The following is a 17268-nucleotide window of genomic DNA, read 5'->3' as shown; positions in this document are numbered from 1 at the left end:
ATGGATCTTCAGAGAGAAAACGAGTCAGAACTGAATCTGGCTAAGGACTCCAGGAGACAGCAAAGGAAAGACAAGGGTGTGAAAAGTTTCATTTTACAAACAGAACAGCACCTGTCCTCTGTGGAAATCGAGTATGGAAATGCTTTACAAGATCTTCCAGGGAATAACAAGAACCACTGCACAGGTGACACATTTAACAGACACACAGTATAACTGTTCTGGGATGTGCAGTTGGCGTGAAGACGTGTGAGGGAAAGACTAGGGACTTAGCTGACATATTTTTTCATTTGTGAAGGCCAGAGCTTTAAGTTGCAAAACAGTGTCTTAATATGAAATCTGAGCAGTGATTTATTCAGACATCGTTGTAAGGTGCTGTCTTTGACCAGAAACTCAGTGAGGATTGTATTTCCTGACAAAAAGTGCTGTAACCTGGGGGGAAGATTGCAGTGGAAGACTTGGTTTGGGGGTGGTCCAAGTTTATTTATATGGATCCCTGTGCATTTGGGTTCTCTCTGAAATCTGTCCAACCAATGTCTCCATTTGTTTTTCTCTTGCTGCAGATTCACCATCCCCACCAGAAAAGCTCATTGCTGGGATCCTGGGAGTCATCTGCTTTACCTTGATGTACACTTTAGTAAGAATGATTCTGTGTAAGTAAGTTTTTGAAATATTCTAAGAGAACTTCTCACTTGAATGATTCTCTAAACATGTTAATATATTGTGGAATAGAGCTCTGCTTTTAAAGTAAGCATTTAGGTAAATGTGGAAAGTTGTGAATTTGTCATATGAATAAATAAGAGAATGATCATAGAGAGATTTTTATATCTATTTGTATATTTTGATTTCATTATTCAAATATATGCATTAGCAATCTAAAAGACCTTATTGATAAATACAAATTAATTCTTGAGATTGGTTAAACCAATATTTTTAGGAATGGCACAGTGTGATCCAAAGTGTTTTGAAATATTCCTCCCCTAAATCTACATTATTTTATTAATTTTCCTTGGGGAAACCAATTTTATTTCAGATTTTGCTGCTCCTAAACAATATACCAAATTTTAAACTAAGAAACTAAAATTTGATGTTTTTTTTAAACTTGGTTTGTTTTTATTAGACAATATTTGTAAAGCACTCTACTGTAACACACATTACTGGGTATTAAGACTCAATATTATACAGTCAACACTAAGCTATGGGTGAATATGAAACTCCTTTATGTATTTATTTCAGATTTGATAGTTTTCTTTTTATTAACTTTATTTAAATCATTGTTGCAGTACAATTTTCTCTTTTACTCCTATCCCAACCCACCCACCCAGCCCTCCCCTCCTCCCTCCCATTTCCTCTCTCCCCTAGTTTTTATCCATGTGTCCTTTATACTTGTTCCTGTAAACCCTGAAATTCCCCTGAAATTCCCTCTCCTCTCCCCTCTGAACTCTGTCAGTCTGTTCTTTATTTCAAAGTCTTTAGTTATATTTTGCTTGTTTCTTTATTTTGTTGTTTAGGTTCCTGTCAAAGGTGAGATCAGATGGTATTTGTCTTTCACCACCTGGCTTATTTCACTTAGCATAATACTTTCCAGCTGCACCCATGCTGTTGCAAAGAGTAGGAGCTCCTCGTTTTAATTCTATCAGTGTTAATTTTTATTTTAAGAATCACTGTAATGTTTTCTAGGTACTGTAAAACTGGAGAGGAGCAATTTGTCCACAGTAGCAAGGACAGAAAAAGACACATTATGATTTTCAAAGTTCTGTTTTTAGTACAGTTTATATTTTCTCTGTTTTCGAGAAGGCACAGATATAATTTGTGAGGAAGAATATAAATGATGAAATTAGCAATAAATGTTCATAAACAATGATTATAGGAGAGTGATTTTTTCTCATGCAATATGAAGTAGTATATATTTAAAATTACCATATCCAGGTCTGCCTCAGTGACTCAGCTGATTTGACTGTCATCCCATACTCCAAAAGATTGCAGGTTTGATCCCTGGTCAAGGCTCATCCCAGGTTTCATGTTCGATACCTGTTCATGGCATGTATGAGAGGCAACTCATCAATATTTCTCTCTCAAATCACTGTTTTTCTCTCTCTTTCTCTCCCTTCCTCTCTCCTTACAATCAATAAGCATATCCTCATATTAGGATAAAAAATAAGTGAATGAAGTAAAATCACTCACCCTTTGAGACCAATTTGTTTATATGTCCTATGGCTCTAAAAGATGAACAAATAACATTACTATCCTACATAAGAAGTGGTTGCATTCATTGATGTCCTAGGCATTAGAAAATGGATATATTTTTTATTTGCTTTTGAATGTGGTCACAAACAATAGGAGATGAGAGATGACCTTCCTGCATGATGCATATATGGATGCTTTTTGTTTTATATGTATTATCCTGTAAGTGTGCACAGATTCTGTGCTGATATGTGTATATACCTATGCATATATGTAGGATAATTTTTCCTTTTTTAATTCAAATTGTGTTCAGTTAAAAATTCATTATTTTTATGTTCATCAGAGCTTCTAAACACATCATAATATTATAAAGTCTCATTTTAAAGTATGCCTATAGACTAAGAACAAAATTTTACTCTGTACAAAATTTGTCCAAGGTATAAATATCAGAAAAATTTTAGAGAGTAATTTATAAATATGTGTATATATATATATGTACATATCCCATATATATCCATACACACACACACATACACACACACTTGTATAATAATTCAAGACTTTCTTTAGGATACGTCATTGAGAAATAAAAATAAATTCTTCTTATTGATTAGACCAAAACTAAGATGGTGAAGTTTGATTCTCAAGGCTTTGGAAATATTATCCCCCAAATTATCATGGCTTCATTAATTTTTCTTGGTAAAATCAATTTTATTCTAGGTCATTTTATTCCCAGAAAATATACCACATTTCAAACTAAGAAACAAAAGTAGTATGATTCATGTAGATCAATATTACTTTTTTATAATCATTACTTCTTTTTCTAGCAATTTACTTCTTTTACATAATTAATGTAATACTGGTGCAGAATAATTCTTCTTTCTTGTACATAATATAAATTATATATTATTTAACAGTGAAACCGACAGTTACAGCAGAGAACCATACAGGGAACCAGAAAGGTACCTAATTTTTTTCTATGTTCCCATATCAATACAGCTCCTACCTTGTCTCTAACACAGTCAAAATTTATAGGGTTTTTTTTTGGTGGGGGAATATAAATTATGATACCATGCAATAAATGTACATAAATAATCAGTAAGAAGGGTATATTTCTTATGCAAAAATATGAGGAAATATTCATTTAAATACATCATGTTCATTGTTGCCAATTGGTATTATAAGATAATTTTGGTATTATAAAAATGTGGTTTCATTCATTGACATTCAGGACATATAGAAAATGGATATTTTTGTTTGTGTGTTTGCTTAATATGGGCACATAAGTGAGGGAGTGAGGGGCTGACCCTTCTCTGTGAGTGTGTGTGAGTGTGTATGAGTGAATTATGCTTTATATATGCCAGTCTGTGAGGGTCTATACATAAATTGTGCACTAATTTGTCTATATCCATGCAAATACTGAAATTAATTTTCATTTTAAAATTCACATTGTTCTTGGGTGACAATACATAATCTTCCATTAGCATATCATTGTGGTCAATGTCCACTGGGGTGGTTTACATATTCCAACAACTGCTATTACATCAGCACTGAAGGAAAAACACGAAATGAGAGTTTGGTGGCCTGTGCTTCTAAGAGCTCTAACCTGCTCTATATAGATAATGAAGAAGAAATGGTAAGATTTTTAATGTTTCTAACATTTTACTTAAAAGATTATTTTATTTTATACTTTTATAGAATTAATTTTTTGTGTATATCTGTAGTTTATTATAAAGACTGTTAATGTTTTATTGTTTGGATATTATATTTGATTTATATTTATGTCATTAATGTACATTTGATAATTTTCAGTTCTTGATTTTCACAGATAATCATGCTTCTATAAATGCTTTTTTCTAAACTTTGCTACTTAATTTTACATGCATTATAGAAACTACAAATGTGATTGTGCGTGTTGCAGATAGAAATTGGTCATGAAATAGGTGTTGCCATCCTGTTCCTGCGCACTTCTCCTCTCTCCTCACTTAACCACTGTTCTGATATTTTATATCACAAATTATCTTTGTCTAATTTTGAATTTTATATAATGTGTATCATTCGTTATGCATCTTACATGTCTCCATAAACTCCCACATGATAGTTTTTCACATAATCCATATTATCAAGTGTACCTGATTTTGTTAATTCTCACTGATATATTGTACATATCGGTCATTCTTTAATCTATTCTGCTCAGAATAGAGATGTTATTAATATGTGGTTGTTATGAATAATTATTTGATTAAAATCCTTGTGTATGTCTTTTGTCCAAATAATATATCATATTTAAAATAATTTATATACAATACATATAATATATAAATTGATATGCTATAAGTGTTGTGTTTGTAAAAATATAATAATAATAATTTATAAATGTAGTTGTTATAAGGATATATGCATTTAATTAAAATGCATTGCCTTTTTGCATCAGACTGAAATTGCAGGGTCAAAAATATATGTGTATGTAAATTATCCTTGCACTTTCTACTTTGTTATGTAAATACACATTGTATCCAATAGTTTCATGATCCAAAGCTAGTACTGCCAGAAATTTTAGTGCCATCAGCTCTGATCATTATATAAAACATCATTATGACTTTAATAGGTATTTTCCTCATATTGATTAATTGAACACACCTTTCAGAGCACCGTTCATTATGAATTTCAGTACTGTGAGAATGAGAAGTGCCCATTCATGTCTCTTGACCATTTCTCCAGTATATTAACTGTTATTTTCATTCTTAGAAGTAGTTATATTTTAGATATGATTCTTTTTTGAATTTCTGATATGCAAATGGCTTTCTTGGTTAATTACATTTTTCTTCTCATATTGGAGTCTTTCAATGACCAGGACTTATCAAAGTTATCATGTTCCAATATCTCGTTTTGGGTGTTGGTGGTTATTTTGGACATATTTCACAAGTTAGTCAACGTTCATGAAGATAATCTACCTCATTATTCTTTATGGTTTATCTTTTTTCTTTGTTGATGGACTTTTACATTTAGGTCTATAATACTTTGGGAATGTATATTTTTGTGATGCTGTGTTTGTGATGCTGTGTGGTAGAGGTCAAGTTCACACTTTTCTACATCATTACCTAGTTGATGCAGCATAATTTATAGCACATGATCTTTTCTACATAAACAACTTTATATACATGGGTCTATATATTTTAACATCATTTTTAAATATAGTTTATTGATTATGCTATTGCAGTTGGTCCATTTTCCACCATTCATTCCCCTCCACCCTGTACACCCTCTCCACCCCACATTCCCACCCTTTAGTTCATGTCCATGCGTCATAAATTCTTTAGCTTCTACATTTTCCATACTATTCTTGCCCTCCCCCTATTTTCTGTCTACCATCTAGGCTACTTATTCTCTGTACCTTTTCCCCCTCTCTCCTCCTCCCACTACCCTGTTGCTAACTCTCTATGTGATCTCCATTTCTGTGGTTCTGTTCCTGTTCTAGTTGTTTGCTTAGTTTGTTTTTGTTTTCATTTTAAGTGTTGTTGTTAATAATTGTGTGTTTGCTGTCATTTTACTATACATGTTTTTTATCCTCTTTTTCATAGGTAAGTCCCTTTAACATTTCATAAAATAAGGGTTTGGTGATGGTGAACTCCTTTAACTTGACCTTATCTGAGAAGCAGTTTATCTGCCCTTCCATTCTAAATGAAAGCTTTGCTGGTTAGAGCAATCTTGAATGTAGGTCCTTGCCTTTCATGACTTGGAATCCTTCTTTCCAGCCCCTTCTTGCCTGCAAGGTCTCTTTTGAGAAATCAGCTGACAGTCTGATGAGAACTCTTTTGTAGGTTACTATTTCCTTATCTCTTGCTGCTTCTAGCATTCTCTCCTTCATTTTAATCTTGGTTAATGTAATTATGATGTGCCTTGGTGTGTTCCTCCTTGGGTCCAACTTCTTTAGGACTCTCTGAGCTTCCTAGATGTCTATTTCCTTTGCCAGCTTGGGGAAGTTCTCCTTTATTATTTGTTCAAATAACTTTTTCACTTGTTGCTCTTCCTCTTCTTCTTATGGTACCTGTATAATTCGGATGTTGGAACATTTAAAGATGTCCTGAAGGTTCCTAAGCCTCTCCTCATTTTTTTGAATTCTTATTGCTTCATTCTTTTCTGTTTGGTTGTTCCTTTCTTCCTTGTGGTCCACTCCATTGATTTGAGTCCCAGTTTTCTTCCCATCACTATTACTTACCTGTGCATTTTCCTTCATTTCACTTAGTGTAGCCTTCATTTTTTCATCTAATTTGCGACCAAAATCAATCAGTTCTGTGATCATCATGATCATCAGTGCTTTGAACTGTGCATCTGATAGGTTGGCTATCTCTTCATCACTTAGGTTGTATTTGTTCTGGAGCTTTGATCTGGTCTTCTTTTTTGGGCCTTTTTGTTTTTTGTCTGGGTATACCTGCTACATATAAGGGGCAGAGCCTTAGGTGTTCACCAGGGCGGGTCAACCCAGTTGCTAGGTTGTGATGCTGTTTGTGGGGCACAGGTCAGAGAGGGAACAAAGGCACTTGCTCTGCTCTGTGCCAAATTTCAGTCCCTTCCACCACTTCCCCCAAGTGAAGTGGCCCTTCTGGTGCTGATTCTCGTGTGGGTGGGCTTGTGTATGTTCTAAGACCCTGTGGGTCTCTCTAACAAACTCTCCTGTGAGGCTGGGAGTCTCTCCCTGCACCTCAACCCCCATGGGTGTTTTCAATCAGTGTTTTGAGGCTTTATTTCCCTGAGCTGGAACCCTGGGTTGCATGGTCTGTCTCGGTCCCCAGTTTTGCCTGATTTATCTGCACACAAATGTGTGAACCCCTGGTCAGCCAGCCCCCTTGAGCATCAGTGCCCCTCCACAATCCACTGCCTTGCTGGGTCTGCCCGCTGCTGTCTTGTGTGCCCAGGGTCTGCAAGCCACCACTCTTTTTGCCGATACCCCTCTTCCCCCAGCCGCCTGACTCCACCCTTCTCACTAGTCTGGATTAATGTGTCTATTTTAACACCTTGGTTGTTGGACTTCCATACAGTTCAATTTTCTGTCATTTCTGGTTGTTATTTTGTTTCTACATTGTTGTTCTTATTTTGGCTGTGGGAGGAGGCACAGTGTGCCTATGCCTCATTCCTAGCCGGAAGTCCCTGTTAACATTCTCCTACATGCTTATTAGATTTATACTTTTGTAACGTCAGTAAACTACTACTGTAGAATCATCTCTTTTGAAGTGTGCTTACTCAGTTTTTTTAAATTCTTGTTATTATTTTATTTTTAGGTTCAATTACTAGGATTCTCCTTGTTTATGCATATATTACTTGACAACCAATGATATTTAAATGGGTCCTTTATACATGTTCCTTGACAACCCTACCCCTTCTTTCCCATGTTATCCTGCCACCCCATCTCCCACTTCTCTGGTTATTTCAATGTCTCTGATTATGTTTTGCTCACTTGTTTGTTTTGTTGATTAAGTTCTACTTATGGGTGAGATCATATGGTATTTGCCTTTTACTCCCTGGCTTATTTCACTTAGCATAATGGTCTCCAGTTCCATCCATGCCGTTTGCAATGGGTAGGAGTCCCTTCTTCCTTTCTGCTGCATAGTATTCCACTGTGTATATGTAACACGGTTTTTTGATCCACTCATTTACTGATGGGAACTTAGGCTGTTTCCAGCAGCTTGCTATTGTAAATAGTGCTACTGTGAACATTGGGGTTCATAAGTTCTTTTGAAATGGTGTTTCAGGATTCTTAGTGTATTATCTCAGCAATGGTATCACTGGATCAAAATGCAGTTCTGCTTTTATTTTTTGAGGAAATTCCACACTACTTTCCACAGTGGCTGCCCCTGTCTGCGTTCTCACCTACAGTGCACTAGGGTTCCCTTTTCTCCACAATGTCTCTAGCACTTGTTTGTTGATTTGTTTATGATGGTCTTTCTGACAGGTGTGAGGTTGTATCTCATTGTGGTTTTAATTTACATCTCTCTGATGGCTAGTGATGTTGAGCATTCTTTCATATGTTTCTGGACCATCTGTATGTCCTCCTTGGAGAAGTGTCTGTTCATATACTTTGCCAATTTTTAAATGGATTTTTTATCTTCCTGATATTGAGTTATATAAGTTCTTTATATATTTTGGAGATCAAACAGTTTTCCAAGTTATCATTGACAAATATATTTTCCCATATACTTGGTTCCTTTTTCATTTTTCTGATATTTCCTTTAACTGTGCAGAAGCATTTTAATTTGATGTAGTCCCATTTGTTTATTCTTTCCTTTGTATCTCTTGCTCTAGGGACATATCAGGGAAAATATTTCAGCATGTAATATCTGAAGTTTTCCTGTGAATGTTCTCCTGTAGGACTTTTATGATACATGACTTATACGTAAGTATTTTATCCACCTCGATTTTATTTTTGTGTATGATGTAAGTTGGTGGTCAAGTTTCATTTTTTTTGCATGCAGCTGTTCAGATCTCCCAATACCATTTTTTGAAGAGACTATTTTCACTCCATTTTATGCTTCTGCCTCCTTTGTTATATATTAATTGGCCATAGAGACATGGGTTTATTTCTGGGCTCTCTAATTTGTTCCACTGATCAATGCATTTGTCCTTATGCCAGTACCAGACTGTTTTGATTACAGTGGCCTTGTAATATAGTTTAATATCAGGTATTGTGATTCATCCCAGCAATTTAAGATAGTACAATATTTGTAAATCAATAAACATAATACAGCATATAAACAAAACAAAAGACAAAAAAATCACATGAACTCATTACTAGATGCAAAAAAGCACTCAATAAGGAATAGCACGTATTTCTGATAAAAACACTCAGCAAAGTGGGAGTATAGGGAGCATACCTCTACATAGTAAAGGCCAATATCAGAGAAACCTACAGCCAATATCATACATACTCAATGGGCAAGAATGAAAAGCTTGCCCACTAAGATCAAGAACAAGACAAGAGCCCTGGCTGTCATAGCTCAGTGGATTGAGGATGGGCTGGGAACCAAAGTGTCCCAGGTTCGATTCCCAGCCAGGGTACATGTCTGGGTTGCAGGCCATAACCCCCAGCAACCGCACATTGACGTTTCTCTCTCTCTCTGTCTATCTCCCTCCCTTCCCTCTCTAAAAATAAATAAATAAAATCTTAAAAAAAAAGAACAAGACAAGAGTGTTCTCTTTCACCACTTGTATTCAACATGGTCTTGGAAGTCCTAGCCACAATGATCAGATAAGAAAAAGAAAAAAAGTCATCCAAATTGAAAAGGAAGAAGTAAAATTGTCATTGTTTGCAGATGACATAATAGTGAACACAGAAAACAGTGTAGATTCCACCAAAAACTATTCTACCTAACAAGTGATTTGGCAAAACAGCAGCATACAAAGTCAATATTCAGACATCGAAGGCATTTTTGTACACCAACAGGAAAATATCAAAAACAGAAATTAGAAAAAAAATCCCATTTTGTAGCAACAATAAAAATAAAGTACCTAGGAACAAACCTAGCCAAGGAGGTGAAAGATCTGTACTAAAAAATCTATAAAACACTGAAAAGGAAATTAAGGAAGACCCAAAATTGGAAGCATATACCATGTTCATGGATTAAAGAATTAGCATCATCAAAATGCCCATACTATGCAAAGCAATTTTTGGATTCAATGTAATCCCTGTTAGAATACCAATTACATATTTCATAAATATAAAACAAATGCATTCATTTTTAAGTATATTTTATTGATTTTTAAGGGTTATCATCTCTATTGTACTTTTTTTCACATTTTTCATTGTTGTTCAATTACAGTTGTCTCCATTCCCACCCCCAACATCCCCTACCCCAGCCATCCCCACTTCCCACCCTTGATCCTACTCCCGTTTGGTTTTGTCCATGTGTCCTTTATAGATGTTCCTGAAAACCCTTCCCCCTTTCCCTGCCTTTATCCCCTCCCATCTCCCTTCTGGTTATTGTCAGTTTGTTCTTAATTTCAAATAAAAAAAATAATGATAAATAAATAAATAAATAAATAAATAAATTACAGGGGGAAAAAAAAGAAACTTGGTGCCCTGGCTGATGTGGCTCAGTGAATTCAGCACTGGCCTGTGAACCAAAGGGTCTCCAGTTCAATTCCCAGTCAGGTGGGTGGTACATGAGAGGCAACCACACACTATTTCTCTCCTTCTCCTTCCCACTCCCTTTCCCTGTGTCTAAAAATAAATAAATAAATACATAAATAAATAAATATTTTTAAAAGAAAAAATAATAAAACAAACTTCATTCAAATGTCTCAACATACAGATAAAAAAAACAGAGGAAAAACACTTATGATACAGTTATTTCAAATATAAAGATTCCATTGACTAGTGTGGCTCAGTTGTTTGGGTGTCGTTCCACAAAGGGAAATGTCATGGCTTCAATTCCCCATCAGGACACATGCCTGTGTTGTTGCAGGATCAGTCCCCAGTCAAGCATTGGAGAGACAATCAATAGATGTTTCTCTTTCTTTCCTCCTGCCTTCTTTCTGTAAAAATAAATGAACAGAATCTTTAAAAGGAAAATAAAGTAAAATAAAATAAAATAAAATAATAATAAAAAATAAAATATAAAAGTTAAGAGTTTTGTTCTATTCTTCAATGCTAGCTATGTTCTAGATTTCTGTATTTCTTTAATGGCTTGTGTATATCAAAGCAACATGCAAAATACTTTTTCTGATACTCTGGTGCCCTTGATGGTTGCTGGTTAGCTTGTTGGACATACACCCCTGCATTTTTAGCTTTGGTTTCTATGCTATTGCACATCTTTGCCTATGAATTATCATTCTGCAAATTTAAAATATTCATTAATATCCATAATATCAGCTTCAAATTGCCTAACAGAGAACTCTCTCATGAATAAGACAGAGGTCATCCTCTGTAATTCCCTCATCCTGCACATGCACTTGAGGTTGAGTTTGGCTTTCCTAGCACACAAGATTCCTGTCTTTTGAGATCTCCTCAGGAACCCCACCAGATACTTGAAACTGGCGCCCCTCCAGAGCAACAAGCTCTCTTTCTCAGCAGCTGGCCTTTGGACCATTGCAAAGTTGGTAGGTGATACTCTGAACTCAGCCACTAAGAAATCTACTGTATTTTCCCTTCACACTGTTCACAGAGGGTGGTGGGGAGAGATCCAAACTGTTTAAGGGACTTATCTGTTTCTTTGGCTAGTTGGTTAGGATACTTCTGTTGCAGCTGTTGCCACAATTCAGGTGAATCTGAGGTGTTCCACATTGTTCAAAGTCCTTTATATTTCCACAGAATGTTGTTTGTTCTTCTGGTTGTTGGATATGGTGGGCTAGCTGGGTGGGGCTACCACCCCTTATTTGAGTGTAAGAGGTGGTTGATTTACTAATAATGTCATCAGATGTTGGTGGGCTATGCAGTTTAGTAAGCCATCACCTCCTCCTCCACTGCAGGCCAGCTTTATTTGTTTTTACCAATTCAAATTAGTGCACCAGCTTTTACTTAATTTCTCATGAAATTTTTTTTCATAGAATTTTTTATCATTTTTAATACACTTCTATGGATTGGAAACAATAATAATTCTTCCTACAGAATTATGTTCCTGCAGAAACAATAATAATTCTTGGGTGTGGACAAATGGCTCAACTTTCTCTTCCAAGTTGTAAGTTTTTTCAGAACTCACATGTTTTATTCTTTCATGCTTTCTAAATCAGGAATTAACTTTAAAAATTAAAAGCAATGTGTGAACAATTATATGAATAAACTATTTAAATGATTTTGTAGAAAAATATTATAAGAAATATTTCCATTTAGTATGTAACTCAAATTGTTTATTAATTAAAATATGAAACTACATATTACCCAGTTAATGATTTATTATCTTTGCATTTCAGATTCTCAGTAACATCAATGCTGGACAATAATTGTGTATGTGCAAGTTTTTACAAACACAAGGTCTCTTCTGCATCCTGTATAGAAACAAAACCATGTTTGTAAACACCAGGCACTTGAGCTCACCTAAATTCAGTACAATCATACTCTCATTATTTCTGAAATACACATTTGTAGTTTCTTCAAAAACACTGCTATTATCTTTGTGGAACTTTTTTTAACATATTATTTTGAGACCAGTTTTTTTCATAACAAAATTAAGAGGAAAGTATTTCCCATATTCCCCCTGCATGCAGAGCATCCCCATTATCGACATCACTCACCAGAGTGGTACATTTGCTATTGCATATGAGTCTACACTGACACATCATAGTCACCTAAAGTCCATGGTTTATCTGAATCTTCACCTTTGGTATTGTAAAATTATGTTAATATCTATATTTATGTTAATTTAAAAAATATATATATCCAGGCACATATTAAATATTCTAAAGCCTCTGCTATTAATTAAAATAAATCATGAATAAATTTTGAATTATAATATCAAGACTGTTATTTTAAGTCTATAATAACATGAATAATTTTACACACATTTTTAATTTAATTTATTTGACCTAGTTCTAATGTTGAACACCCTATGGTGGCAAGCTGTATAAGTTAGTTGAGTGAGGAGAGAGAAAGCAAGGAAAGTTTGATTTAAAGAATTATTAACTATTTGTTGGGGATAGTCTACAGAGAGGGATAGAAGAAAGTTACAAAATTTGCCATAGGTTAAATAAGAATACCAAAAAAAAGAAACATATGTGAGCTCGGTCTATTTCCTCAGAGATGGGTTTCAGACTTCATGGCAGACAGTGTCACTACAGAACTCTTAACAGCAGACGCATTCACTGGACGACTCTAGGAGAGAGCATTCCCAGCCTTCAGGCTGATATTAGTGAGGATGGATCTCACACTAGGACTGGAAGGCAGAAAGACCTCCCTGCAAAAACCTCAGCAGGAAGAGGCTGGAGGAACTATAGCTGTGACTAGCCACCAAACTTGCTGCAGGGTGAATACCACAAGAACGTCAGCACCCATGCAGCTCTGTCAATCACACCTCTGTAACCGAAGGCAAGAAAGCACCATGAAACTAGGAAGAGGTGTCCTTTCTGTCCATTGTCCTTTAGTGAAAAAATATCAACCCATCTAATAGGGAGAAAAAGGTTATGGGATCTGGTGCCATTATCTCAGAAGAGTCAATAAAGATAAATTTGGAGCTGAGAATAATAATTCTTAATTGGCACTCAATGTTACTATACAAAACCCCTAGGTTTTCTATAGAATAACCATGTGAGGATGCCCCACTTGCTCAAAGAAAGGAACGGACAGATTTCTTCTGATTCTACTTCGGTGTAATGCTATCAATGATTAGAGCCTTTTTTTTTTCCTGGTAGAGACTGGTGGTTTCATTGGGTAATAGTGTCATTCATATTATTTACATGTCTGTTTTTTTCTGTACTGAATTTCAGTTATTTTGGAAGGTACCTTGTTTTGTTAAATTCTCTCTTTCTGTTGATGTTCTTAATTACTATACTTAGAAAAATACTTTGATGGAAAAAATAAAATATTAAACAATGAAGAAAATAAAAATTAAAAGAATAAAATACCCATGTGAATCAAGTAGTTAGTTTTCGAAGGAATGTGGGTCGAAATTTCAATTTCATATTTCGTATTTAGTAATTTCACAATCTTAACAAATATTTTATTATAATTCAAATATATGTAGAAGAGATCCTATACATGCTTATTACTTGAAAATTATTAATAGATCCTATACATTCATCTCTTGAATATATTGTATTCCTATTCTCTATATTTATTCCTTATATTCATATAAGGAAATATGTGAATATTCTAAATTTCATATCATATGTATGTTGTAGCTATATTTAATTGCTGAAGTTGTGTTATAAACAACCCTGTTGCACTGAAACTTTAAAACAAGCATTTTATTTTATTTATTTATTTCTCATTTACCCATTTGTGGCTTGGTTGGCTTTCATTTGATATAGTCTGGGCTTAGCTCCTGACCACAGATTCAGTTCTGATCATTGTTACATCTTTTATTTTCTGAACAGTGGCCTGGCTGGTATGTGACCATCTCAGAGCAGTTCTTAGCAACTTTCAGCAGGTGTAGCAGAGATCTGTTTCTTAGTAACTGTACTGAGAACTCACAAACTGTTACTTTTATAATCACATTATAGTATCAAAACAAGTCACGTGGCTAACTTTATTAATTTCTTGCATAGTATATTCTCAGAGTGGTCAGAGGAATGAAATTTAGATTCACCAAAAATAATCTAATCTACAATAACAGCCATAAAAACATGCACCAAAAAGAGTAGTATACCAGCAGTTATGACCCCCTGCGGGAGTTATGGAAATGCCAGAGGTCAGAATATAACATATCCACATGCACTGCAGAGCCACAGTGTTTCTCACATCACTTCAATACTGCCAGATATGTGTCCTTGTATTTCAACTAAATTAATTAACAAATTAATAGAAATATTATTTCATGAGAGAAATTATTACTCAATTTAAAATACCAAATTATAGATTTCCATTTTTATTTGAGGCATGGTTAAACATGCTTCACCTCCTTCTTGAAACCACAAGAAGAATTACAACAAAACCTCAAAACAAATAACACCCAGAACTGTCAGAAAATCAAACTCTATGGTAGTCCAACAACAAAGGATTTAAAGAAGCCACTTTCATCCAAATGGGTAGGAGAGGCAAAGTTGCAGACACAGATGGAGAGGTAAGGAGATGCTGTGTGGCACTGAGAGGAGGAGGTGGGGACAGAACAGGCAGTCCCACATTCACATGTGGTAGATGAAAATCAGGAGGTACCACATGGGAGTGAACAATCCCAGGCCCTGGCCAGAGTTCACAGCCCAGGGTTCCAGAGCCAGGAAGACTGGCTGTAAAAATCGGTAGGGGTTGGGGCAGCAAAAGAAATGGCTGCATTTTCAGGAGAGTCCACAAAAAGAACCAGCAATAACTTAGAAGTTAAGCAAACCCACCCACTCTGGAATTCACCATCAGGGCAACAGCTAGAAGGGTGCCAGTTGCATACGAGAAGTGGGTGGAGTGACTGGAAAGAGGGTGAGTGTGGGACAAATCTCCAGAAGCCAGTCAGCAACAGTTTCCCTCTCCAAACTCTCCCCCTGCCACAAACAGCCACAAAATAGTGAAGGGGGTTGCCCCACCCTGGTGATTACCTAAGGCTCCATCTCATACAACTTAACAGGTGCACTAAGACTGGGAATCAAAGAAGCTCTACCTAATACACAGAAACAAGCATAGGAGGCTGCCAAACTGAGGAGACAAAGAAATATGGCCCAAATTGAAGAACAATACAATACCCCAGAAAAACAAATAAATGAATTGGAAATAGCCAATCTACCAGATACAGAGTTCAAAACACAGGTTATCAGGATACTCAAAGACTCATTGAGTAAGGCAACAACATAAAGAAAGAAGTGAAGGCTACACCAAGTGAAATAAAGAAAAATCTATAGAGAATCAACAGTGAAGTGAAGGAAGTTTGCATTCAGATAAACAATTTGGAAGATAAGGAAGAAAGAAGCATTTAACCAGAACAGAAAGAAGAAATAAGAATTAAAAAAAAAACAAGGATATTATAAGAAACTTCAGGGACATCTCTAAATATGGCAACATCAAATCATGGGGATGCCAGAAGAAGAAGAGGAAGAGCAGAAAACTGTAAACTTATTTGAAAAAAAAAGGGAAAAATCTTCCTTAATTTAGTGAAGAAAATAGACATACAAGTCCAGGATGCACAGAGAGTCCCAAATTAGTTAGATTCTAATAGGACCACACCAAAACACATAACAATTAAAATGTCAAACGATAAAGTGTTAACGATAAAAAGAGACTAAAAGCAGCAAGATTAAAGCAGAAAGTTACCTACAAAAGAGGTACCAAAAGACAGTCAGTTGATTTCTCAAAAGGAACTTTGCAGGCAAGAAGGGACTGGCAAAAAGTATTCAAAGTGATGAAAAGCAAGCACCTACAACCTACATTATTGTATCCAGCAAAGCTGTTATTTAGAATGGAAGGACAGATAAAGTGATTCCCACACAAGGTAAGCTAAGTAGTTCATCATCACCAAACCATTATTACAGGAAATGTAATAAGGCCTTGTTAAAATGGAAATGTTAAATGTTTAAATGGAAATGTTAAAAGGCCTTATTTAAGAATAAGAAGAAGACTTCTGGCCAAGATAGAGGCATAGGTAGATACACTGTACCTCCTTGCACAACCAACAGGACAAAAAAAACATTTAAAAAAAAAACAACCAGAACTGACAGAAAATCAAACTGTATGGAAATCTAACAACCAAGGAGCTAAAGAAGACACATTCATCCAGACCAATAGGAGAGGTGGGCAGAGATAGGCAGCCAGCCAGAATGGACTCACAGCAGGCAAGGTGGCAGCTGGTGGAGTGGGTGGTACCATATTTGCAAGCAGATGAACAAGGAGTAACTGAGGAGTGAGACAGACCACACAACCCAGGGTTCCAGTGTGGGGAAATAAAGCCTCAAAGCCTCTGACTGAAAACACCTGTGGGGGCTGAGGCTGTGGGAGAAACTCCCAGCCTTACAGGAGATTTTGTTGGAGAGACCCACAGGGCCCTAGAACGTACACAAACCCATCCACCTGGGAATCAGCACCAGAAGGGCCCAATTTGCTTGTGGGTAGAGGAGGAAGTTACTGAAAGCCAGCCAAGAGCTGACAGCAAGCAGCACTGTTCCCGCTCAGACCCCTCCCCCACATACAGCACCACAACACAGTAAAGGGGGTTGCCCCGCTCTGGCAAATACCTAAGGCTCAGCCCCTTACTATGTAACAGGCACACTGAGACAAAAAAAAAAAATGACCCAAATGAAAGAACAGATCAAAGCTCCAGAAAAAATACACTAAGTGATGAAGACATAGCAAACCTATCAGATGCATAATTCAAAACACTGGCAATCAGGATGCTCACAGAATTACTTTCTTTGGAGTTTTGTAGAAATCCCTATAGACTTTTAAAATATTTTCTTCTGAAAAGTTATTACTTTATTAACTTTCCTTGGTGAAATAAATTGTATTCCATATTATTCTAATCCTAA

The 17268-nt window shown here is 35.8% G+C and overlaps 1 protein-coding gene and 1 pseudogene across 1 annotated transcript; one reads left to right on the top strand and one right to left on the bottom strand.

The window, feature by feature from the left end:
- Positions 1 to 658, top strand: LOC123819365 (NKG2-A/NKG2-B type II integral membrane protein-like). The gene is made up of 2 exons (XM_045839692.1): positions 1 to 184; positions 561 to 658. The coding sequence occupies exons 1-2, from the start codon at positions 1 to 3 to the stop codon at positions 656 to 658; spliced, it is 282 nt and encodes a 93-aa protein (XP_045695648.1).
- Positions 659 to 10825: 10167 nt separating this feature from the next.
- Positions 10826 to 12470, bottom strand: LOC123819364 (annotated as a pseudogene).
- Positions 12471 to 17268: the final 4798 nt, after the last annotated feature.

This window comes from Phyllostomus hastatus, unplaced genomic scaffold (genome assembly GCF_019186645.2).
Source record: "Phyllostomus hastatus isolate PE091 unplaced genomic scaffold, TTU_PhHast_1.1 phas_contig_308, whole genome shotgun sequence".
Lineage (NCBI taxonomy): Eukaryota > Metazoa > Chordata > Mammalia > Chiroptera > Phyllostomidae > Phyllostomus > Phyllostomus hastatus.
Note: the sequence above shows the minus strand (reverse complement) of the source record. Positions and strands in the feature narration are given on the sequence as shown.